The 25,059-nt window shown below is 41.0% G+C and overlaps 1 protein-coding gene across 6 annotated transcripts in view; it reads right to left on the reverse strand.

Annotated features, from left to right (window-relative positions):
* The window catches only part of ATE1 (arginyltransferase 1), a 153,908-nt gene that overhangs the window by 94,274 nt on the left and 34,575 nt on the right, over positions 1-25,059 (reverse strand). For all 6 annotated transcript variants that reach the window (XM_042960798.1, XM_042960796.1, XM_042960795.1 and 3 more), the window contains one exon: positions 12,922-12,954. In XM_042960798.1, coding sequence (XP_042816732.1) covers positions 12,922-12,954 — 33 coding nt within the window. The remainder of the gene's footprint in view (positions 1-12,921; positions 12,955-25,059) is intronic.

Here is a 25,059-nt window from a genome sequence, read left to right on the forward strand (position 1 = left end):
TCTGAGATCTGAATCCATGACTTTGTGTCCACTTGTGACCTGTAGCTCAAGTTGCAGAGCTGAAGCTCAGAGATCTACATGTTTGTGAATTCGTGGTTCAAAAAAGTCTTTATTTCTCATTGTAGGTGAAATATTTTCCTCCCTTCAGAGGGTATTAACGAATCACACTACCAGGTCTCCTTATTAAAGGAGCTCTGTTAAATTGATTTACAGGCACGAGTACACATTTACATAAATCAAATATTCTCCAAATTCACAGAAAATAAACTCCTTACAGAAACTGCTAGCTCAGAAACATTTTTAAGATAAATCAAACTGGCTTAATGATTTGGATTTAAGAAAGGAAAAAGGTAGGCCTTTTCTCAGATTAGTATTAAGTATAATATAGGAATAGATTTTTAAAATAATCCTCAGAGTTTGTTTCCTAATGAAGACGATGGTCTAAACTTCCCAAACTACTCTCTGGTTTGTTCATCAAAAAAGTTAACATCATTCCTACATAATGCTCGTGATTCGAAATTTTAAATTTGTGTTCAACTGAATTAAATTGCAATTCTGACATTTAAAAATATTTCATAATTGTGGTGAAATACACATAACATTTACCATCTTAACCATTTTTAATGTACAATTCGGGGGCACCGAGTGTACATTCACGCTGTCGTGCAACCATCACCACCCACCCACAAAACTTTCTCATCATCCCAAACCGAAACCCCCGTATCCACTAAACAGTAACACCGCCCCCTTCCCCCCCCCCCCCCCCCAGACCTTGGTAACCTCTGTTCTACTCTCTGTCTCTATGAATTTGCCTACTCTAGGTACTTAAGGTAAGTGGAATCACACAGTATTTGCCTTTTTGTGACTGGCTTACTTCACTTCGCATAATATCCTTAAGGTCCATCCATGATGCAGCCTGTGTCAGAATCTCCTTTTTTAAGGCTGAATATTATTCCATGTTATGCACATACCACGTTTTGTTTATCTCTTCATCGGTCCAGAGCCACCTGGGTTGCTTCTACCTTCTGGCTATTGTGAATAATGCCTCTGTAAACAGTGGTTTATAATACCCGAGTCCCTATTTTTAATTTTTTGTGTATATACCTAGAAAACTGCTGGATCATGGGGTAAATCGATTTTCAATTTTGTAAGGAACTGCCTCTGGTTTCCCAGAGAGGCTGCACCGTTTTACAAGCCTACCAGCAGTGCACGGGTTTCAATTTCTCCACATCCATGCCAACCTTTGTTGTTTGCTGTATTTTTGATAAGAGCCATCCTAATGGGTGTGAAGGTGGTATCTTATCGTGGTTTTAATTTGTAGCTCCCTAATGATTAGTAATGTTGAGCAACTGACAAACATCTTTATGTGTTAGGTTTTGTGGCGGCTTAAATGGAACTTCTAAGATTCTTACAGAATTTTAAAACGTGGATTAATAGGGGTGCCTGGGTGGCTCAGTCGGTTAAGTGTCTGACTTCAGCTCAGGTCATGGTCTCACAGTTCATGAGCTCAAGTGCCCTGCACTGGGCACTGTGCCGGCAGCTCAGAGCCTGGAACCTGCTTCAGATTCTGTGTCTCCCTCTCTCTCTGCTCCTCCCCCACTCATATGCGGTCTCTCTCTCTCTCTCTCTCTCTCACACACACACACACAAATTAATAAAATAAAAAACATTAAAATTTTTTTAATGTGGATTAATATAAATCAACAAATTTGACAGACAACCTTTGGATAACTAAGTAGTTTCTAAGCAAGAATGAATACTACAACACTGAGTATAATATTTATAAACTTGTCCTGCTTGATTTACACATGCTATAGAATGACTGTATCTTCGGATCATGTCATTAAACATGCTCATCTTTGCTACTGTGAGAAGATGTAAGAGGGATGCATAAGAAATTTGTGGTGTTTGTTTTTAGGTACTTTCCCAGTCTGCTCAGATGCTTCTAGATGACAGAGTTCTCAATGACCCACCTCTGAGTTTTGAGAACCCAAAGCTATTACTTTATTAAAAGATATAATTCATATGTACAGTTGAGACCATATTGAAGGCAAAAATAAGAAACACATTTGGGTAAGCAAGATAACAGGAAAACACTTGTTTTTATAGAAGAAAGTGAACACAATTGTTCTAAGTGTCAGCTTGCTTCAGAACATAAAGCACAATGAAAGACAAAGCTGGAGGGACTACAAGTTTTAAGTTGAGTAAAATGTGTATTATTTGCCTAATTTCTTTTTTTTTTTTTTAACGTTTATTTATTTTTGGGACAGAGAGAGACAGAGCATGAACGGGGGAGGGGCAGAGAGAGAGGGAGACACAGAATCGGGAGCAGGCTCCAGGCTCTGAGCCATCAGCCCAGAGCCCGACACGGGGCTCGAACTCACGAACCGCGAGATCGTGACCTGAGCCGAAGTCGGACGCTCAACCGACTGAGCCACCCAGGCGCCCCTATTTGCCTAATTTCTAATATTTGAGTCTGAAAAGCAGCTACAGTTGACCCTCGAACAACATGGGAGTTGGGACACCAACACACCCCCAGCACAGTTGGAAATTCACAAGTAACCTTTGACTCCCCCAAACAACTACTAGGAGCCTACTATTGACAGGAAGTCTGATAATAGAAACAGTCAATTATTTTATGTTATAGGTATTATACTGTATAAGAATACAGTAATAAAGTAATATAATAAAGTAAGCTAGGGAAAATAAGATGTTATTAATAAAACCATAAGAAAAAGAAATACATTTACAGTACTGTAAAAAAAAAAAAAAAGTCTGTGTATTAATGGATCCACACAGTTCAAACCTGTGTTGCTCAAGAGTTAACTGTATAAAATGTGTTAAAATGTTGGCTAAGTTCACTCAGTTTTGAAGGAGCTCTTTATTTGAGATACCCCTACTCTATAAGTGAGAAAGTGAGGCTCAGGGTAATGAAGGGGCTTGTCCAAGGTCACAAGACCCATTTACAGGAATGAGAAGGGCGGAAACCTGGAATTCTCAACCTCAGTTCGGTGTTTTTCTCACTGGCCACTGCTTCTGTGGTGTCCCATGTCAAAACAATCATAATATTTAACATGTTCTAGTCAATGCAATGAATTAAGGTATTTTCAGCAACTTACTAAGCCAAGGATGAATCAAAAAATGTATTTCTCAGTGACATAAATCATAGGAAATGAAATGCTTCAAAGCAAGCAAAAAAGTTTACCCTAACATTTATAACTGAAAACTAGAAGTACTGTAAAGACGAAAATTTGAACTTTACAAAGAGCTTAAATCACGGAGGAATGGTTTATAGCAAATGTGTTTTAGTAAGTGTGACAGGAATAAGAAAGGAATTTATTTTTGCATTTTCATCACAGCATACATAAAAATGAAGATGTTAATCTGTTAATGGTTTTCTTTACTTTGACATTTCCTTATATTTTTAAATCCTAGCTATCCAACAAGACTTCTGGTGAGACACCACAAAAACACTTACAAGGAAAAATAACAGAACTCCAAACTTCACAATTCTACAAATGAGTCCATATTTATTAAACTCTACAACAAACACGTTAGACTCGAGAGTCACGATCTTAACGAAGGGCCCCCCTCCTTCACAAACCAGTTCAGTTAAGAATCTTGCTTCTCCGGTCTTTCTTACAGAGGGGAAAAGCAGCCCCCAGTGACAACCCAAACCGATATTTTTACTTAGAAGTGAATGACTGCAAACATCAAACAAGACTGACATCCCCATGGAAACTAATCCACCCCAGGATTTTCCATTCAAACATCTTCTGAAGCATTCACGCACACTTAATGGGTAATGAAAATTGTCCAGGCAGATGACCCTAATTTTGAACACAGTTGGAAGATCCTCGGACCAATGATGAAAACCACTACCTGCTAAAGAAGACTGATCTGCCAAAACGATATCTTGAATGGACTTCCGTTTTAAGATGCCTAAACTGATCTAAGTCCCATGCCAGAAAAATCTTCAAAAGGAAATTTATGGCATCTTTCTACTTAATGTCTGGTTTTCTATTCTGGTATGCTTTCTTTTATTCTCAGAATAAATTTATATATATACATACATATATATATATATATATATATATATATATATATATATATATATATATATGTATGTATATATACTTATTTATTTATTTTACTCACAGGAGGTTGGTTTCCCTAAAAAGACTTCCAGATAATATAACTTCACTATAAAATATAAGGTTTCAAATAACACTGGCTCAACTATCATGTGATGTCCAGAAACAAAAGTTGGAAGCAAGTTCGTCTGCTCAACAACAGTTACTGAGTGCCCGAGTGAGCCCAGAGAACACTATTCTGACTGCCACATGAAAGACTTGGTTCAAGCACGATCTACTGAGGCGAATAGAGTGCAAAAAGTGTGCAAAAAGGAAGGTCTTCAGTTCAACAGATTCTGTCAGTGGCCTCACTAGCAGTCCCGCCCCAGCCACAACTGCCCAATAGCCTCCAGACCTGACCAGATGGGAGAGTAATCACATGATGGTCCCAGTGCACTCGGGGATCTGGCTCCAGAATTCTCACTGGTGCTTCTGCCCGACACCACTCAACCTGATTCCACAGTATGTGGGACTCAGCCTGAAAATGACAGGACTCTTTCCCAAGCCACGGAACTAGGAAAAAAACAGCACTTATATCTCACTTTTGCCCAGTGGATCAAGCCACGGCCTAGCTTTTGTTTTCTGATTGTTCAGTACCAAGAGCAGCCTGATGACCGTTCTCCAAGATCTAGCCCCCGTTCAGACACCTCTGTCTGCCCTGGTCCCGGCCCTTGAAACACAACTGGTGCTCCCAGACACCCTACCAGACAGCAGGTGAAAGCTTCCCCCAGGTCACCAGCTCAACCCTCTCCCTAGCCCTCTCTCCACACATCTCCAGGTCAAGCCAGCTCTCTGGCTATCTCAGCATCCCCCTTATTCGGTAAAATTGTTTGCACTCCCTCCCTCCCCAAGTTTAGGGGCTCAACGTTCTCCACCTCACCCTCCACGACCACCTCTATGAGGTCCCTCCAACGCCAGAGGACCCAGTTTGGGGAAGAGCCATCCCCTCTTCCGAGCTCTGGCCGCTGGAGAGATCCTGCCATCTACCAGAGCCACCCCAGCAGTGATACTTGATCTGCTGACAGACCGCAGAGATGGTTACGTTCTCTTGGTCCTTTTTTTTTCTCGACGGCAAAACGAATGCTCCCAGCCAGTGACTCAGGGGGCAGATCCCCACCCCTGCTACGTGCAGCTTGCAATCGGTGCATATCCACACACCTAACTGGACACACCGCCCCAGTTTACCACAGAGCTCCAAGTGAGAAGGAAAAGAGCTCTCGACTTCAAAAAAAAAGCTTGGAGAAAGGGGGCCGGGGGGTGTCTGGGTGGCCAAGTTGGTTAAGGGCCTGACTTCGGCTCAGGTCACACTCTCACGGTTAGTGAGCTCAAGCCCCCTGCTGGGCTCTGTGCTGACAGTTCAGAGCCTGGAGTCTGCTTCGGATTCTCTCTCTCTCTCTCTCTCTCTCTCTCTCTCTCTGACCCTCCCCCACTCATACTCTGTATAAGACGGTCTTCTAAGCTATCAAAAAATACTAATGGCTAACATTTAAATTGAGACTATTAACTACATAGTTAATATTTAAATATTAATTAAAACATATCTATTTCAATACAGAATACCAGCTTGCTGAATACTGCAAGTGTGCACCCGTCTACACCACAACTAGGGACACGGTAAAGATGCAAGATGTCAAGCTGAATCAGATCTTTTCTACACATGTTAGAAAACTAAAGGATGAAGAAATGATATACGCCTTTTCTCCCCAGCTTTATTTACACACGACAAAATTCACCCATTTTAAGTGTAGAATTCGGTGATTTTTTTTTAATTTTGTGAATTTTAATATTCATTTATTTTTGGGAGACAGAGAGACAGAGTGCAAGCAGGGGAGGGGCAGAGACAGAGGGAGGCACAGAATCTGAAGCAGGCTCCGAGCTGTCAGCACAGAGCTCAACACAGGGCTCAAACCCATGAAGCATGGGATCGTGACCTGGGCCGAAGTTGGACGCTCTGACTGAGCCACCCAGGTGCACCTGCATTCTGTGATTTTTAGCAAATTTATAGAATTGTGGAACCATCACCACAGTGAAATTTGGGACCATCTCTATCACCCCCCCCCAAAATTCCTGTGAGACCCATTTGCAGCCAGTCCTCCAGTCCTACCTCTAATCCCATTGATCTGCTTTCTGATTCTCTGAATTTCCCTTTTGTGGGTGATTCATTTAAACGAAAACACACAATATGCAGCCTCCTGTGTCTGGCTTCTTTCACCGAGCATAATGTTTTTAAGGTTCAACCGTGTCGCAGCCTGGATCAGAATTTGTGCCTGTTTATTGCTGAACAGTATTCCACTGGACGCATGGACATTTAGCCATTCGCCATTTGATGGACATTGGGAATTATTTCCAGGTTTGGCCATTATGAATAATGCTACTGTGAACTTTCACATCCAAGTCTTTGTTTGGAATGTATACTTTCCTTCTGCTTGGGTATATTCCTGTATTTTGGGGTCATATAGTATCCCTATCTTTAATATTTTGAGGAAATGTGAAACCACAGCTATAGCATTTTAACAATCACGCCACAATGTATACAGTTGCCAATTTCTCCACATCTGGCTGACACCTGTTACTGTCTTCTGATTATCGCCATTCTAGTGGGTTTGTGGTGGTATCTCATTGTGCTTTTAATCTGCCTTTCCCTAATGGATGGTGAGCATCTTTTCATATGCTTATTAACTATTTGTATGTTTTCTCTGGTGAAATATATAATCAAGTTTTTGCCTATTTTTTCAAATGTTTATTTATTTTGAGAGAGAGTAAGAGTGAGTGGGGTAGGGGGAGAGAATCCCAAGCAGGCTCCACACTGTCAGCACAGACCTGATGTGGTGCTCAATCCCACAAACAGTGAGATCATGACCTAAGCCAAAAATAAGAGTCGGATGCTTAACCAACTGAGCCATCCACGTGCCCCTATTTTTTTTTAACTACACTGTTTACCTTATTATGAGTTCTTTCTGTTACTGAATCTAAGTTAATTCCATTTAATTTTTTTTAATCTTTTTTTTTTAAATGTTTATTTTTGAGAGTGAGAGACAGCACGAGTGGGGGAGTGGCAGAGAGAGTGGGAGTCACTGAATCGGAAGCAGGCTCCAGGCTCTGAGTGCTCAGCCTAGAGCCCGAGGCAGGGCTCAAACTCACAAACTGTGAGATCATGACCTGAGCTGAAGTCAGACACTAAACTGACTGAGCCACCCAGCGCCCCTAATGTTTATTTATTTTTGAGAAGTGGGGGGGGGGAGGGAAGAACGAGAGAGAGAGAGAACGAGCATGAGTGCAGGAAGCAGCAGAGTGAGGATAACACAGATTCCGAAGCAGGCTCCAGGCTCTGAGCTGTCAGCACAGAGCCCGATGCAGGGCCTGAACCCACGAACCATGAGATCATGACCTGAGCCAAAGTCAGACGCTTCATCAACTGAGCCACCTAGGTGCCCGAATTCCATTTTGACCAGAGATTATTTCAATCCTTTTCAATTACTAAAATTTGTATAATGGCACAAATCTGTATAATGGTATGGATTATAATCCATAATATATAATGGTCTCATCTTAGTGAATGTTCCCTGTGTATCTGAAAAAATATGTAGTTTGTAATTCCTGGGTATAGTGTTCAATAGAACTTAATACCTACATATGACCCCTAGCTACATACACGCTTCGGACAGTGCAGATACAGAACATGTCCATATAGCAGAGTTATGGTTCAGATCGTTTCTATTTAGTGTCATCAACAGGGCTGGATTTAAGTGGACAACTTGCTATTCGTTTTCTGTTCACCTCACTTATTCTTTGTTCACCTTTCCTTCTTTTTCTGCCTTTCATGAGACTGAAAACATGTTCTCATGGCAATGATCTCCACTATCGGCTTATCAACTGTATCTCCTTGTTTTTAAGGCTGCCCTAAGGCAGCAGTCTTCGACAAGGAGCCAATTTACCCCTCTGGGACACGTGGCAAAGTCTGGAGACATTCTGTTTCAACTCAGGGGGAGGGTGCTAATGGCACCTACCAGGTAGAAGCCAGAGATGTCGGTAAGAAAGACCCGACGCCCAAGACAGTGCCCACAAAAAAGATTTAACCGATCCCAAGTGCCAATAGTGCCAAGCTTGAGAAACTTGCTCTTGGGTTTACAAAATACATCTCGAACTTATCACTGTCTTCCTTCAAATGTTGTATCACTTCGGGTAGTGTAAGAATCTTACAGCATTACCACAGGAGGGGGGATGGGTGAAACAGGTGATGGGGATTAAGGAGCGCACTCGTCATGATGAGCACCGAGTGAGGTCTGGAAGTGTCGAATCGCTATATTGCACACCTGAAACTAATACAACACTGTACGTTAACTAATGGGGATTAAAAACTTTTTAAAAAAGGATATTATGGCAGTATTCCATTTTCTCCTTTCTACTTTGTTACTGTCGCCACAAACCAACAGCTGTGACGTTGAGCTCAGCCAATCTACCTCTCTGGGCCCAATTTTTCTTAGAACGAAATTGGGAACATCTATGCCACAGACACCCTGTGAGAATTAAAACAACAGAAGCCAAGAGCTTAGCTTGGTACCCATCCGCTACAGGTGCTAACATTTCGCTAAGTTATTACGATACCTGTTGAATGAAGACTTTAACTGATTCGAAATCAAGGAACAGAAGGACATACCTGAACAGAAACCTAAGCAACCTACATGCACACAGGGTGAAGCGTCGGACAAACACCTCTCCTACAGCTCTCCGCCTCCAAAGGGCCAACGAGACTGCACCCTACCGGACTGGCTGGCCAACTCCGATTCGGAAGAGAATTTCAAGAATCTTTTAGCCTCTGATATATAATCCCTTTTATTTACCTACATTTAATTGAAGACATCTGTAGGTGGTGCCACACAAAACGTAATTCAGACTCAGAAATGTCAATAAAAATGTCTGTGAGGGAGAGGTCCGATGTAAACCTAGCAGGGGAGCGCACATCAGCAGCCACAGAGCCACATGAAATTAGAAATATAATGGAAATATGTTGCCTGACTTGACGAGGTGATAAAAGCTCTTTTCCCATAAAGCTTAATGAGCTCTATTAGTTTTCAGCTTACAGGAATGTAAAAGGGTCAGCCCCACAGAGGGAAGTAACTGACTCCCCACACATGGCTCCATTCAAATGACAGCAGATCAAATTACTGATGTAATTACTATAACCTGACAATTTCGTTAGATTCATGTGGCAGTTAACTGTTTAGGACTTACAACAAAGGGACATGGTTCATTCACAGTTCTGTGGACAGAGTGAAGTTTAAAGTCTCCTTCGTTTTCAACTGCAAGTCTCATGTATTTTACAATCTCCACCAGAATTATTTTTCTTTTGATCAAATTTACGGAAGGTGTTTGGGTATTTACCACATGTGTAATTTTCCTTCTTCAGCTAAAACATAAGCCCAATGGCAAAATTAAACATTTAGGACTCCTAACACTCTCCAACTTTGGCTTGCTTTGGCTCTCAGGCTCTGCATAGTGGCAAAGGGACCAGAATCCTGAGCTCAGTGCTGTTGGAAATCTGGGGGTAGCAGCCACTAACTCTGCCCACAGGCAGCCGCCCCGTGAAACTCCAGGCTAGCCAAATTTCAACAGAAAGCTCTCCAAGTATTTCCCAAATACTTCAAGAAAAGTAAAGCACATTGGTCATCTCTAATTTTGATTTTTTTTCCCCTTTCCCATGTCCATAAGCTCAGTACAAAAACAGATATTTAACCAAGTAAAACACAACTCTAGATTATTAAGCGGAAAAAGCAGATCGGTCAGAAGATGACAAAAACTATCACTAAAATTTCATCGTATCTTCCCTTGTTTTTCACCAAAAATTAAAGTTTCCGTACATAGGGATTCCCAATATTTAGCCAGATGTGATTTTAAAAAATATTTGTTCGGTGCAACTCTAGGTGTATGGTTGGAAAACTCTAAGCCCTATCTCTGAGAGCATCCAAAGATGGAAAAGACAAAGATCCTGATCTTCAACGGCTACAATCTTGCCAGGAAGACCGTTTACCATACTGAAACACGAATATTAGGCCTCGTGTGTGTTTAGCTGACTCCTGCCAAATTATGGATAAAAAAGCCTGCTGCTTGCCGCCTCAGCCCCGCCTGGCTTATTCATTCATTCGTTCATCCATCCACTCAACAAATATTTATCCACTGCCTCCGATGTACTACTTACTATACTTAGAAACACAAGGAAGCAAGAAAAACAGGGTCCTCTTTCATCGGGCTTGCATTTGAGAGAAGTCTGTAAGTGAAATCTATTCAGAAGTCTCTTTGCCACTGTTTAGTGATATTGCCCCAACGCAGTGGACATCAAGCCCCAGCCTCCTTATTCACTCCGTGTCCGAATCAGTCAGACCATTCTTCCTGGTTACTCCTCAGAAGCTCTTGCTGAAATCAAGAGTCCAGCCTTAAACCTCATCGGCATCTCCTCACCTGAGCTCCTGCAATTTCCTCACCTGCCTTTTTCCCCCCCAAGACTAGACCCTGTTTGCACATCAATCAGAGACTTCCCTGATGTACTTCCCAAACGCTGACTATAAGAGCCACCGCTAAAAACCTACCAAGGTATCTCTTCTCCCCACTGTGGCTCCCTCACGGAAAAGAAAAGCGTAAAACAATGTAACATGTTGTGTATCTCCTTCCTAACTAATTTCTGTATGCTTAAATTATTTTTCAATTGAGATCTGCATTATAATTTTGCACCCTACCTCTATCTCAACATAGCAAAAGTATCTTACGTTGTTTTGTTCATCAATATGTACTCACCAACACGTATATGCAGGATGCCCATCTTAATGGCTGTAGAATGTTCTATCAATAATATGGCTGGCTGTACCATTATTTACTTGACCTTCTCCTAATGCTCCTCATTTACACTGTTTATACATTTTTCACCATAATGCTATAATAAACATTTATGCCAGTTTTGTCCCCAACTTTATTTCTCTGGCAGTGATTCTTAGACAAGAATTATTCAAGCACACAACTGCAAGGTATGAATTTATAGGTCTTAACATAGATGCCTAAACCCATTTCTGTAAATGGTAAAGTTTAAAAACCTCCCATCTCCCCAGGCATTCATTCAAAAAAAAAAAAAAAAAAAGATATCTTGATAGGTAAAAAACCATGTATCACTATTGTTTTAAACTACATTTGTTTGATTACTTACAAGGTTAAACTTTTAAAACATTTATTACCATTTGTATTTCACATAAACTATCTCATAAAATCCAACCAAAAATTATGCAAAAAAATAGTACATTTATATTAAGTATAATAACCTTTTTATCACACTTTCCCCAAACTGCCTTTTAACTATACCTGTTTTCATGAAGAAAATTAAGGATTTTTAACAGAAGCAAATCTTATTTTTCTATCCTTTCCTTTGTGATACTTCTCATTCTGCTATGCTTTAAAAATGCTTCATCAACTAAAGAGGAGATTATATAATTTATACTGTCGTCAAGTTTCTTACGGTTTGGCTTTTTAATTTTTGCACTAAATTTTACTTAAAATTCTATGTGACAGGCATTGTGCTCAGTGTTTCCCATACACTATTTCATTTCATTTTAACAACCATGAAGTCTTACCATTTCCACTTTTAGATTAACCAAAAAATGCAATGACTTACTCATGGGCCAACCAAGCCTCCATTACTCCCAAGTAAGAGAAGGGAAAGGCAGAAACAGAGTCTTACTGTGTGGGCTGCAGTACAGCCCAAGAGGAAAATACGAAATATTACTAAGGTTTGAGTAGCACTTTCAAAACCGCTGCCATGTCCACTGCTTCACTGGTGAAGGAGGAATTATCATTTGTATTCAAAGATAAGGAAAGCCAGGTTCAGGGAAGTTGCGATTTGCCCAGTGTGGCTAGTGAGGGAAGGCAGGCTCTGAAATCAAGCTTTGGTTCTGAGTGCAAGCATCTCTCCACACTCTCCTCTGCCTTCTCTTTCCTCCTCCTTCCTCAAAGCCTCACCCAACTTCTACAAGTTATCCTACAAGTTATCTGGATAACCGGATATCCGGTTATCCGCATCAACTCACAGGACAGCTGCCGCCCTGAATACCTTTATCTCACAATGTTACCACTGCAGTCTCCGCTCTGCACTGCAGAACCTTGATGATGGCTGAATGTGAAAGTGGATGAAGCAATGAGAGAGGGAGGGGAGGGGCACGAAGGGGAGGGAGGGGAGGGAGAGGGGAGAGAGGGAGGGAGGAGGGAAAGGGAGAAGGAGGGAGAGGGGAGAGGAGGGAGGAGGGAAAGGGAGTCAGAGGGGGTGGGGAGGGAGGAGGGAAAGGGAGACAGAGGGAGAGAACATGCCTGTGTTTAAGAGAAGCTCAGCAAGTCCTTTGCTCTTCCCTTATCAATTTGGGGGTTTGAAATAGCGCTCTTAAACCAACAGAAACTTCCCTGACAACGCCCCCTCCACCCATGACCCCTCTAGCTCTCTTTTAACGCCAGCACAGTTAAGACAGAGTAAGGCTAGTGTCACTTACTAAGGAAGCAGATACAATAAGGCTTTTTACAATGAAAGACTGATTTCAGTTTGCTTAAAGAAAGAAAATGTACTTAAAAAGAAGCAACGACCAGTTATAAAGGTGAACAGTTCTGTAACTTACTGGAATTCATCTCATTCATCAACATTCATATGTGTGAAAACAAAATGATCACCTCTAAACTATCAAATAAATGCCTAACAAAACATGCCAATAGTGACGTGTCCAATTAGCGATTCTAGTATGAAGGTCAGTGAATAAACGCTTACCTCCAAAGGTGAGCTGCAAAGGAATCTTGTGAACTGCAGAGCCACATTTGAACCGAATCCGTTTCATCCAATAAATGGGCAGCAAAAGACAACAAAAAAGGAAAAATTATTATTACATGTTTTTTCAATAACAGCATCTAAAGTAAACCTTAAAGTCTCTAAAATTAATGGTTTTAATACATTGTGTAACTCATCCACAGGTAGAAAAAAGTTCAATCTACCCATAGCTGGTACTGAGCTAGCTGAATTAAAGTAAACATTTTTAAAAACCTGTACAGAAACCAAATTAAAGCACAACAAATTAGTCCTAAAAGCTTTCATTTTTTAAAGTTTCATCTTACAACCCTTCCAAGGGAGGGATGAGCAACCTTCCTGATGATGAATGCCACTGGCAAAATTAAGTCAAGGCTGAGAGAAGGAAAAGACAGACACTAAAGGGGAACCAAGAAAAAAACTAACAAGTCAAGACCAGGAGAGGAGGCTGGGTGAGCAAGAGGGAAAGAAGGGGAGTCACCCCCACCCGGGGGCCTGGCTGCCGTGATACCCCCTCCTGTCTTCCCTTCTCTTGTGCAGCCCACGTGCACCGTTGGTCTCTCTGCTGTCGCTTTCTTTGACACAGGGAGGCTTACGGAATTTCAGCTCAAATGTGAAACATGCTAAGCGTTATACACTTGCTGGTTCTCAGCATTTAAAGAAAAAAACAAAAATCTTGGAGGGGCAGCGGGGAGCCACGGACAGACCACAAAGCAAGCTGCTGGTCAGCTCAGAAATGAGGACTGTCACACAACTTCATACATATTCATGATGGTAATTCATAATGTTTTTTAGATATTATTTATAAAATCAACATTTCAAATCCTCTGGGAGTTACTTGAGAGTTACTGTAATAATAAAATGCCCAAGTAGTATAAACTCTTGATCTTTCTAAATGCAAAATAACCACAATAAAATGCAATAGCAGGCCCGGTTCCAAGCACTCTTGAACTTCCTCTCCACAACAAAGCTAGCTAGTACTCATAGGGAATACAGATAATTTGATTCTCCTTTAGAGATACACACTGAAATATTTCTCAATGAAATTACATGATGTCTGGGATTTCCTTCAAAATCACTGGGGGTCGGAGGAAACTATTGTAGGGAAGTGTACAGATAAAACAAGACCGGCCGTTCTATTAAACCGGCAAGGACCGGAAATGAATATATGCAGATTCCTTATACGACTCCTACTTTGTGAATATTTCCATTTTTCTATAATAAAGTTTAAAAAAGTACGATCAGACACTTCCTCCCCGCAAAACTAAAGCAACTACATTTGTAAAATGCTAGCAACGCACACCAAAGCCATGTAATTAACTAGTATCATCCAGGCCCTAGGTGACAGGGTGTACTTAAGTATTTTCTTAATTTAAATATCAATATGCAATTAGATATTAACTGTTAAGAGAACTTTCTACTGAGGGTTGATGGGTGGGAGGGAGGGGAGGGTGGGTGATGGGTATTGATTGAGGAGGGCACCTTTTGGGATGAGCACTGGGTGTTGTATGCAAACCAATTTGACAATAAACTTCATATATTGAAAAAAAAATAAAAAAAATAAAAAAATTAAAAATTAAAAAAAAGAGAACTTTCTGAAAGTGCAAGATATACCACAACTTTATTTTTTCTGAGTAAGCTCTATGCCCAACGTGGGGTCTGAACTCATGACCCCGAGATCAAAGTCACAAACTCTACCACTGAGCCACCCAGGTGCCCCTAAGATATACCAAAATTCTAAGTTTTCATAATGCTGGTAGGAAACAAATTAATTCTTTTGAAATTTGAAGTGCAACCTTGTGGTCTCAGACTCTTTTCACAGTCGCCCAACAAGAGACAAGCCCTCCTACCCTTCCTCCTAGGAGTAAAAAGTGGTAACTGAAAGGCCAGCTAGTTGCAACAGTGGAGAAAAATGAGGTTCGGCGAATGTGTATTTCAGAATGAGAAATGTGCTATCTCACAGTGTCTGTGCTTTTTCTCCACCATGTGCCTGCTAACTACAGTTACACATTAAACTTGAGAACTTAGGAGTAGTTCTGTTTCAGAAGCAAGTGATGTATCAGTTGGGATGGAGGTTACTTTAAATAACAATAAACAGAAGCACATAAATTACTCTCCAAGAAAACTAAGGTCTCCTTGCCGTTCCAATAACTTACATACATCTTTGTCACAGGTGTATATAATACTCCTGTCACAGCTTTTTCAAAACAGACCTAAAATTTCTCACCCTGTTGGAAGCTGCCAAAACATGAAGTACTAATAAGTAAAAGTTCTGAATTCCCAAAGGAGTAAAAACAGAATAAGAAATCACAAGGCGCACACTCTCCTATTCAAAGGACATGAGAAAGGTCCAAAAATGCTGCTTCTTGATTAGTGCACCAGAAAACCCACTGCCAGAGCCCTTCATTTAATGAGTAAATTCTTTCATTGTGAAATTACACATGACATTCAAGACAAATGGTAATACTCTGAAAAAGAACTATAAAAAGAGCAAATATAACTGCAAAATCTGTTTCGTACATACACTGTACCTGACAACAGAAACAGACACATGTTATCTAGAAACAGAGGCCTTCTAACAAATCCCATCACAGCGTCTGATCAGTATGAAAATGGCTCAGTGCTACTCTCACAACAACAACAAAGATTATGGCCACCGTCAACAATCCACATTAATACCACTTTTCTCACACGGTTATACTAATGTAGCTATTTTAAAAATATTATGTTATGGGCACAGTTAGCTAGTAAGTTTAAGGAAAGATCCTATTTTAGATATTTAGGCAAAATGTTGACAAAATAAAGAATTTACTATGTTTATAAAATATCTGACTTTACAGACAGGAACGTACTTCATCATTCTAGAAACAACTGGAGGTAAATACAGCCATAGTCTTTGTCTTTCTATGTGTCTATTTTAAAGACCACTTCTAAGAAATGTTGATTTAATATAGCTGGAAACAGAACAGTCAGCCTGATATTTGGCTTTTCAAACGCAGACAGGTAAGATTTCCCATAACAACATTAATAACATTATTACTTGGGACTCACTTGCTAAAATTCACAAAAATTTTAATTGTCAGTGATTCTGTCTACTCTCGCATTTTTTTTTAAAATACGGATTATGTTCTGTATTTAGCATCCGTGCATAAAGAGCCTCGGTACTATTTCAAAGATCTCTCGGGCCTCTAAACAAGGGAAAAGGATAGACCCAGAACAGTCTCATGTTCCACAGCTACTTACTGACCTTGCTTCTCTTCCAAGCGTCCTCACCACTTCCAGCCACATCGCTAGCCGTGCGGTAACACATCATTCCTTCCAGAGAAGCACTTAACGCTTACCAAAATTTTCTCAACAGTTTTCCAAGCACACAAAATTGTAGTTTAACTTCCTGTCAGTTATGATTAGCAAGTTCTTTCTTTTCCCAAGCCTTGCTGTTAACCCTGCCAGTTATGCTGGTGGAAAGGGTGGGGGCAGCAGGGTAGGAAACAAAGGGAGCAAAGAACGTCCACTACCGGTTTTGTCAAAATATTCCTGTACAACGATAATCATCTATTGATCTTCGTAACATAAGACATTCAACACATAAGAATTTAAGCTACTGTATTCCTCAAATGCCTTTCCTGTTTCATCAGGAACCATGTTAAATTCCTATATTTTAACAAAAAAGGAACACTAGACAGCAATTTTTACAAGATAAGCCAGTTTTTTTCTAAACTGAAGAGCATCAGTGAGTTATACCTATTTGTCAAAGTAGAATTGCTTTGCTTAGAACTACTTGCTTATAACTACTCATGTAGAGTACTCATACAAAGTACTACTCTGTCTGTCTCTCTCTCTCCTTCAAAAATAAATAAACATTAAAACAAACAAACAAAAAAAAAGGTCCAACTCTTGATTTGGGTTCAGGCCCTGATCTCAAGGTCACAGGGTCGAGTCCCAGGTCGGGTCTCCTTGCTGACAGCTTGCAGCCTGCTTGGGATTCTCTCTCTCCTGCTCCCTGCCCCTCCCCGACTTGTGCTGACTTTCTCTCTCTCAAAATAAACTTAAAAAAAAAAAAAAAGAAAAAAATACATTCACAAGTAACATAAATGAGGAGGACATCCCATGCTCTGTTCCCCAGCCTCACCAGTGTCCCTGCCCCCGTGTGAGCATGTCCCGCCTCTCCTGTGGACTGAAACATACCGCCTGACAAAATACACAGGTGCAGGCTCTTTATCCAGGCGTCTGCCAAGAAGCCCCTCCCCTCAGAGCCTCTTCCCCATCGCCTTAGGTAACTGTCACCATCACCAACTCTATCCCTCCCCTCTTCTTCATTAACTGTCAGCACATATTACCCTGACACTATACTTTTTATCTTTCTCACTAGCGTATAATCTGAGGGTAAGAAATTTTCTGTCTTGTTCACTATGTTGCATCCCTAGAGTCTAAAATAATGCCTGGCACAAAGTAGGGACTCAATATTTGCTGCTTAAATGACTACATGCATTCATTCTTTCATGACTTAATTCATAAACGAATAAATGAATATTCACGTTCTTTCCTTTCTCCCCTATGTTTCTTCATGGCCTCTGGCTACTTTGTAGAATTGGATCACATCTGGTCAAGGTGAGATGCCATAACCAGAGAGAAGCAGTCACCAGTAACCAAGCACTGCTATCACTGAAGAAACCACCTGTGCCCTTCTCATTTGATCTTCTCAGGAGGGCCAGTGTCCTCCAGGAACACCTTTAATTTCCTGCAGGGAAACTTCCAGTAAGATTTTTTCTTTTTTTAAGTTTATTTTTAGAGAGACACAGTGCAAGCAGGGGAGGGGCAGAGGGAGAGAGAGAATCCCAAGCAGTCTCCCTGCCCAGCACAGAGCCCAACATGGGGCTCAATCCCATGACCCTGGGATCATGACCTGACCCAAAATCAAGAGCTGGACGCTTAACCGACTGAGCCCCTCCAGTAAGTATCTTTGAGGAACAACCACTCAAGAGACTGAAGGCAAAACCAGGGATCATTTTAAATGCCGCTAAGTGGGGTGAAAGAATTCAAATTGCCCTTGAAAAACTGGGTGTCTTCCAAATATCCGGGTAAGAATTAGGGATAAGCAGAAAATACAAAACCTAGAAATAAAAATCAGCAGGAAACAATAATCAAAACAAAATTTATTTTAAAAGCCCTCTGATTAGGGTTGCCTAGGTGGCTCAGTTGGTTAAGTGTCCGTCCGGCTCTTGGTATCAGCTCAGGTCATGATCTCACAGTTCTTGGGATCAAGCCCCACATCAGGCTCTGTGCTGACAGCACGGAGCTTGTTTGGGATTCTCTCTCTATCCCTCCCTCTCTCTGCCCCTCAGCCGTGCAAGCATACACTCTCTCTCACTCACTCTCACTCTAAATAAAAACAGGGGCATCTGGATGGCTCAGTCGGTTAAGCATCTGACTTCAGCTCAGGTCATGATCTCACAGTTCATGAGTTCGAGCCCCACATCGGGCTCTGTGCTGAATGCTCAGAGCCTGGAGCCTGCGTCAGATTCTGGGTCTCCCTCTCTCTCTGCCCCTCCTCCGCTCGTGCTCTGTCTCTCTCTGTCACTCAAAAATAAATAAACATTAAAAATTGTTAAAAATAAATAAAAATAATAAAACCTTAAAGTAATAAAATAAAAGCCCTCTGGTCAAGATACTAAGAAATAGAATATATGATCACTAATTTATCATTTAAGTATTCATTTTTATTTGTAAGTATTTAAGTATTATTTAATTATTAAAAGCTAATACTTAATTCTATTAACATATTAATAACGGTTATAGGTACTACTTACACTCTTATCAAATCACTTATTTCACGCAAGATCCAGTGTCTCCACATCACACTAGGTACATATATTTCCAATAATTTTTATTATTAGTATTTTAACATTATGATATTAATGCAAACTTATGAAAAGATGTTTTTAAAAGAATTTTTAAATTCATTTCATTTAAGCTAAAATGAACAAAGGACCATGTCTCATCCACCTCTGCATCCCCAGAACCTACCACAGTGACTGGAACATGCTAAGAATTAAATGTTTATATGACTGAATAGAAAAATCACACTTCTCCACAGCCCAGAAGAAACGAACATGGAGCCATGCTAAGTATAAACTTTTGACCAATTTCTAGAATGACTGTCATAAAAACATATATATACACAAATACACACACACACACACACCAATATTTACAGACCTATACAAATATATCTCCCCTATTTCCCTTAAGGCAGAATTATGCTCTGGATAAATAGGTATAGAATACATACTTTTTACGTTTACAACTACTGACTAAAATAAAGTCAACTACTTTTTAGTCGTGCAAGCAGTTGCCTAAAATTATTTGGCATATCAAATGAATTACCATAGCAAAAACACAAACTCTCCTTGTTTAGACTAGTTATCAATAGGCGGTATTGTTCGCTTGTTAGGTCATTACCAGGAGGTCATAAAACTTGAGGTTCCGCAGATTTAATGGCAAAAGCAGAGCTAACATACAAGAGCTAAAGACAAATTGTGCTCAACGACAAGATTACTCCTATCACCTGAGCTTTGCACTCACTAACACGTGCTTAACTCATTGTAGGCAGATTTCTCAACACTCTCTTTCAGGAAATCCAAAACAGCTTTTACTTATTACAGAAGGACAACTGTCAAGGGCTTCTGACATCATTTGCATTCTCCTTTTGCTTCACGTCACGAGTTTCAAGAACACGATTTTCCTTCTGAGTAGTTTTCCATTTGGCAAGAGGTGAGCTCCCTGTCCAGCTGTTTCTCAAGAACAAGCCACTCGGCTGCTCACTCCTGCAGCGCATGCTCACTGGGCCCCTCCTCGGTGCCAGACGCTCTGCTGAGCACTGCGAGTTTCTTCGGGTTCTGGCACCAGATTTTTAGAAGTAGGTGTAACAGCACAAAGTATGCTACACGTTACGACAGAATAATGAGCTAATTTTTCAGAAGGAGAGAGATATACTCTAAGAATAGGCAGGACGCTCTATTACAAGTGGAAAAACAACAACAACACAGAAACAGCCACAGTTCCTTTTTCTCCCCTTGTAAGTAAAGCAATTCAGAAATAAATGTTTAGGGGCACCTGGGTGGCTCAGTCGGTTAAGCGTCTGACTTCGGCTCAGGTCATGATCTCACAGCTCATGAGTTCGAGCCCCGCATCGGGCTCTGTGCTGACAGCTCAGAGCCTGGAGCCTGCTTCCGATTCTGTGTCTCCCTCTCTCCCTGCCCCTCCCCTGCTCATGCTCTGTCTCTCTCTCTCTCTCTCAAAACTGAATAAACGGTAAAACAAGCAAACAAAACCATATGTATAAATCTTCCCCAAGTAATACCTTTTATAAGTTTTATGTGGTATACCAGGCTTTAAAAGACTAAAATTACATACTGATGAACCAAACTGGTTTTGAATATTATTTTCCTTTGAACTAATTCTAATGAAACATAAAATTTCAAACGTAGGTGATCTTTTCGTTTGAGCAAATATTTGAATTACAATGGAAAAACGAAACAAAGAAAAACAGAACTTCATTTGCAAATGCCGGCGGGATGGGCCAACAGTATCCCTTACTTGCCCATGACCTCAGTATCTCTGATGAGTCCTAGCCGTTTATCACCCGCATTCTAGCAACTGGGGTGTAGTCAATGACTCTTTGGCCGAGCACCTTCACCTCTATTTAATCCTCATGACAAACTCCTCTGCACTGTTTCCCCCCATGTTTACAAATGAGGAACCTGAACCGAATAAAGCGGAGCCATCAGAAAACTGGCCCAGAGCCACACAGACACAGGTAAGACTGAAAGCAGGAACGCAGCGTCAGGTTAATCAAGAATCAACGTGCATTTGATGCGAAACACGCCATCTGACACCCACCATTCCATTTCACTGCTGCATCCCTCGGCTTTCAGGAAACAACGCGGGCATGTTTATGTTAACTAGGATAGCTGTTACATACCCGGCAGGCCATTTTCACGCCACTCCAGAATTTCAGATAGTGACACTTAAGGCCAAACCCCCAGAAGAGAGCAGGAAAGGTCAAAATGAGGATGGCAAACAACATGCTTATGTCCACAACCCGCAGAAAACTCCCTGAAGTGCCTTCTCCCGTCTTCCTCCTCACAACGACCTTAGTAACAATACACCTGGCAATCTAGTTTCCAAGCCAATGACTAGTATTTCTGCTCCTCCTTTATACCCACTCTGCTTTTCCTTAACGCTCCTCCCCTGCTAACCTACTACATAATTTACTAATTTCTGATGCTTACTGTTTAAATGACCATTTCTGACCACCTCCTCCCACCCCTGACCGTGAGCTCCACAAGAGCAAAGCATCTTTACGCGACTCACTCATCTGCCAACTGTGCTGAGTGCCTCACGAAGAGTACATGGCACACAGTTAAGTGCTCCATACATATTTTAAGGGAAACACTAAGAAGCCACAGATTAGAGAGGAAAAGAATGCTGAAACCAGACAAGCTACTACAGTTCAGGACTGACAGCAAGAAAATAAAGGAAAAAAGATTAAAACAGAGAAACGCTTCGGCGGAAAAACCAGTCGTCCGAGGGCACGTGTCACAGAAGAATCCAGCAAGGATAGAGCGCTCCCGAGGCACCAGGAGAGCCATCAGCAGCAGTCAAGTCCTACACAGCACCCTGTGTGAGAAGACAGGGAACACCACACACTTGGGGAAAACGGTCATTTTAAGCGAGTAGAGTACATAAAGCCTTAGCAACAAAAAGGTTTCTATTACTGGAGAATCTGCTAATGCTGAAGATTTCATTCACTAATGTCAGTTATCCTGTCTTAATTATTGAGGCCCGCTTTCACCTTTCTGGACTTGAGCACCGTGGTCGAGCGTAAATAACACGGAAATTTACAGACATCGTTCTGCCACTAACCATCACCTTATCTTGGACAACCTACTTTAACTCTCTAAATAAGAAATTTACACAATGGCTAAGATCCTTTCATGTCTAATATCGTAGAATGCTGTGATCCTATGATCTGAGACAAGTTTTAGAAACTGCTGACAAAGGAAACGTTAAGGAAAAATGTTCTCATAGCTGTAACTCCACCTTTGCATCTCCCCCCAAATTAACATTATGCTGGGGATACTATCCTGCCTCTGCTCTAATATATTTAGGTAAGTGACTCAAAAGCTTCAGTAACTGGAGTGCCTGGGTGGCTCAGTCAGTTAAGCGTCCAACTTTGGCTCAGGTCATATCTCGCAGTTCATGGGTTCAAACCCCGCGTCCGGCTCTGGGCTGACAGCTCAGGGCCTGGAGCCTCATCAGAGTCTGTATCCCTCTCTTTCCGCCCCTCCCCCCTCACTCGCGCTCTCTTGCTCTCTCAAAAACAACATTTTTTTTTTAATTTTAAATAATGCTTTAGTAACTTAACTACTATCAGTGACAAATGTCTCACAACACACCTTAAGACATACTACAATACAAAAGTCCCTTGGCTCAGAGGCTGTTCAGGAGAAGAGCCTTTTTTGACTGAATTGTACAAATGATTGTCAAAGCTACCTACTTCAGTCAAGTACGTTATCCCTGGCCTTAAAAGTAAATAAAAAAAATATTTCAAAATGCTGAGAACTTGCCATCATACAAACTCTGTTAATTATATGAGCTAGATATTTATCAAATAGTACATGCCTATGCACGATTGCCTGATTTCTCTACATAACTGAAGAAAAATGTCAGTCTGATACAACGAATACTTTTGTAAATCTAAGTTATTGTTTTCACATATGTAGAGTAAGACTATTAAGATAAAAATGAAGCTAAAGGACATAAGCTTCTTTAAGTTCCAGAAAATATTTAAATCTTTAAGAAGCAAAGACTCATTTATAAAGATCATATTCAATGCCTCAATGCAAATTACCTCTAACAAACAGCAGAAGAAAAGCATTTATCCAGACTTCACGGGCTGTGAACACACAGCTTACGCAGGGTGCTCGGGCAGAGCAGAGCCAGGGTGGAGGCGCGCGCCTGTTCTAGAGCTGGAGCACCACCTAGTGTCGGGAGTGAGAAAACAACCCAGGAGTCTACCACTTCCGGTCATAATGGACTCACAGCAACTGTCTCCCCTTTTCTTCACCATTCTGTCAAATCCTATATGCCTGAATGCAAGATAACTTTCCCCAAAACAAGTATTCTTCAGAAGAGGAGGACTCCTTACGTTCGAGACTCTCTTAGGAAGTTCTGTGAACTAATAATTTAGAAAACTGCTTCCTGAGAAAGCACAGTAGTGTTAAGTTTTGAATTAATACAAGATCTGATGGAATCAGCCAACAAAAAATTTATTTACAGGTAAAAGGGCACAGTTTCAGGGACCTGTTTCTGGAAAACCCAACAAACAAAAAGTGGGAAGGGGAAGGAAGGCTGGGTTGACAATGCCAAAGTTCAGAGATGAGCACACAGGGGTTCCCTATACTATCTTTAGCCTACGAATGCTTGAGATTTTCAACTTTAAAGTCTTTTATTCTTTTTAACCTAATTTTATTTATTTATTTTGAGACAGAGAGCAAGTGGGGAAGGGAAAGAGAAAGAGGGAGAGAGAGAATCCCAAGCAGGCTCCAGGCTGCCAGCACAGAACCCGATGCAGGGCTCAATCCCACAAAACGCGAGATCATGACCTGAGCTGAAAACGAGAGTCAGTCGCTTAACGGACTAAGCCACCCGGGCACCCCGATTTTAAAGTTTTTTTTAATTAAAAATACTCAGATTTACTTACTAATCCCAGGAGATAGGACTTTCAAGTAATACGTGAACTTCTTTCCAAAAAGAAAAAAAGCCTTTTAAACTAAAACTCCAAGAACAAAATAATAAAGTTTATTAATCTTTTTTTAAATCTTGTAAAGATACCCTTAAGGGGCACCTGGGTGGCTCAGTTGGTTAAGTATCCGACTCTTGGTTTCTGCTCAGGTCATGATCTCATGATTCGTGAGATCAACCCCACGAATGGGCTCTGCACTGCTTGGGATTCTCCCTCCCTCTCTCTCTGCCCCTCCCTTGCTTGTGCGCAACTGTGCACACTGTCCCTCAAAATAAAGAAACTTTCTAAAATAAATTTAACAATAAATATTGTTTTGCTTAAAAAACAACAAATGGTAACACTGCGAATGTCATGATTATCTACAACCAAATAGAAAAAAACTCTTCTGATGTTATTAAATCGAGTAGTTGCGGCCTAACACAACATATCCATTAGTTTCATCCATGGATTCAGATTTAAACAATCTGAACAGCAGCAAAGATTATGTGCTGTGTAATCTGTGCCAAAGGGGTGGCTCTAGTGCTGACAAAGACACCTGGCAGGTGACAAACCATTTTCACCTTCCCCTGTACTTTCTTGTTACTAATTTGAGAATGTGTAACATAGGAGGGAGAATGAAAATGTGGAACAGCGGGGACCACGAAGCCTGAGAACCTACCTTTGTTTCATCATACAGAGAATGGCGTGCTCACAAAAGGAAATATTTTTGGAATACAGATCTCTAATAGGACCTTATTAAAAGCAGGTAGGGGTCCACTTGCAAACAATGAAGCCAGGGGGGAAAAAAAAAGAAAACAGTTCAGGAAGGGTTCTAGTCAATATCATGGAAGGAGAATAAAGTCAGAGGAGTCTCACAGCAGCTCCCCGATCCGTTACCACAGCCCCAGGGATTGTAGGCGATGAAGAGAGGTGAATGATAACGATGCCACCAGAAGGTCCTTTGTGCTGGACACTGGGTTTGCTCCAATATGTGACCAACCCCCCCAAATCACTCAAGCCAGGCTTACTTTCTATCCTCCCTAACTATACCTCAGGTAAAAGACTCAACCTTACCAAAAAAAGGGAGCGATAGGAATATTTCTCTTAAAATTTAAATAAAAATTCCTTTAATCCCATAAAAATGCAACTATGAGATGACGCACACACATACACAACAAAATCACACATTTATTCCACAGTGAGGGAAAAAGGGCAAAAGATAAGCCTACCTATTTATTGCAAACAGAACATTTCTTATGGACCAGTTAGACTAGGTGCTTAAATAAGTATTTTCTTAAGGCAATAAGCTAGATTCAGTC

The sequence above is a fragment of the Panthera tigris genome, chromosome D2, assembly GCF_018350195.1.
Source record: "Panthera tigris isolate Pti1 chromosome D2, P.tigris_Pti1_mat1.1, whole genome shotgun sequence".
NCBI classification, from domain to species: domain Eukaryota; kingdom Metazoa; phylum Chordata; class Mammalia; order Carnivora; family Felidae; genus Panthera; species Panthera tigris.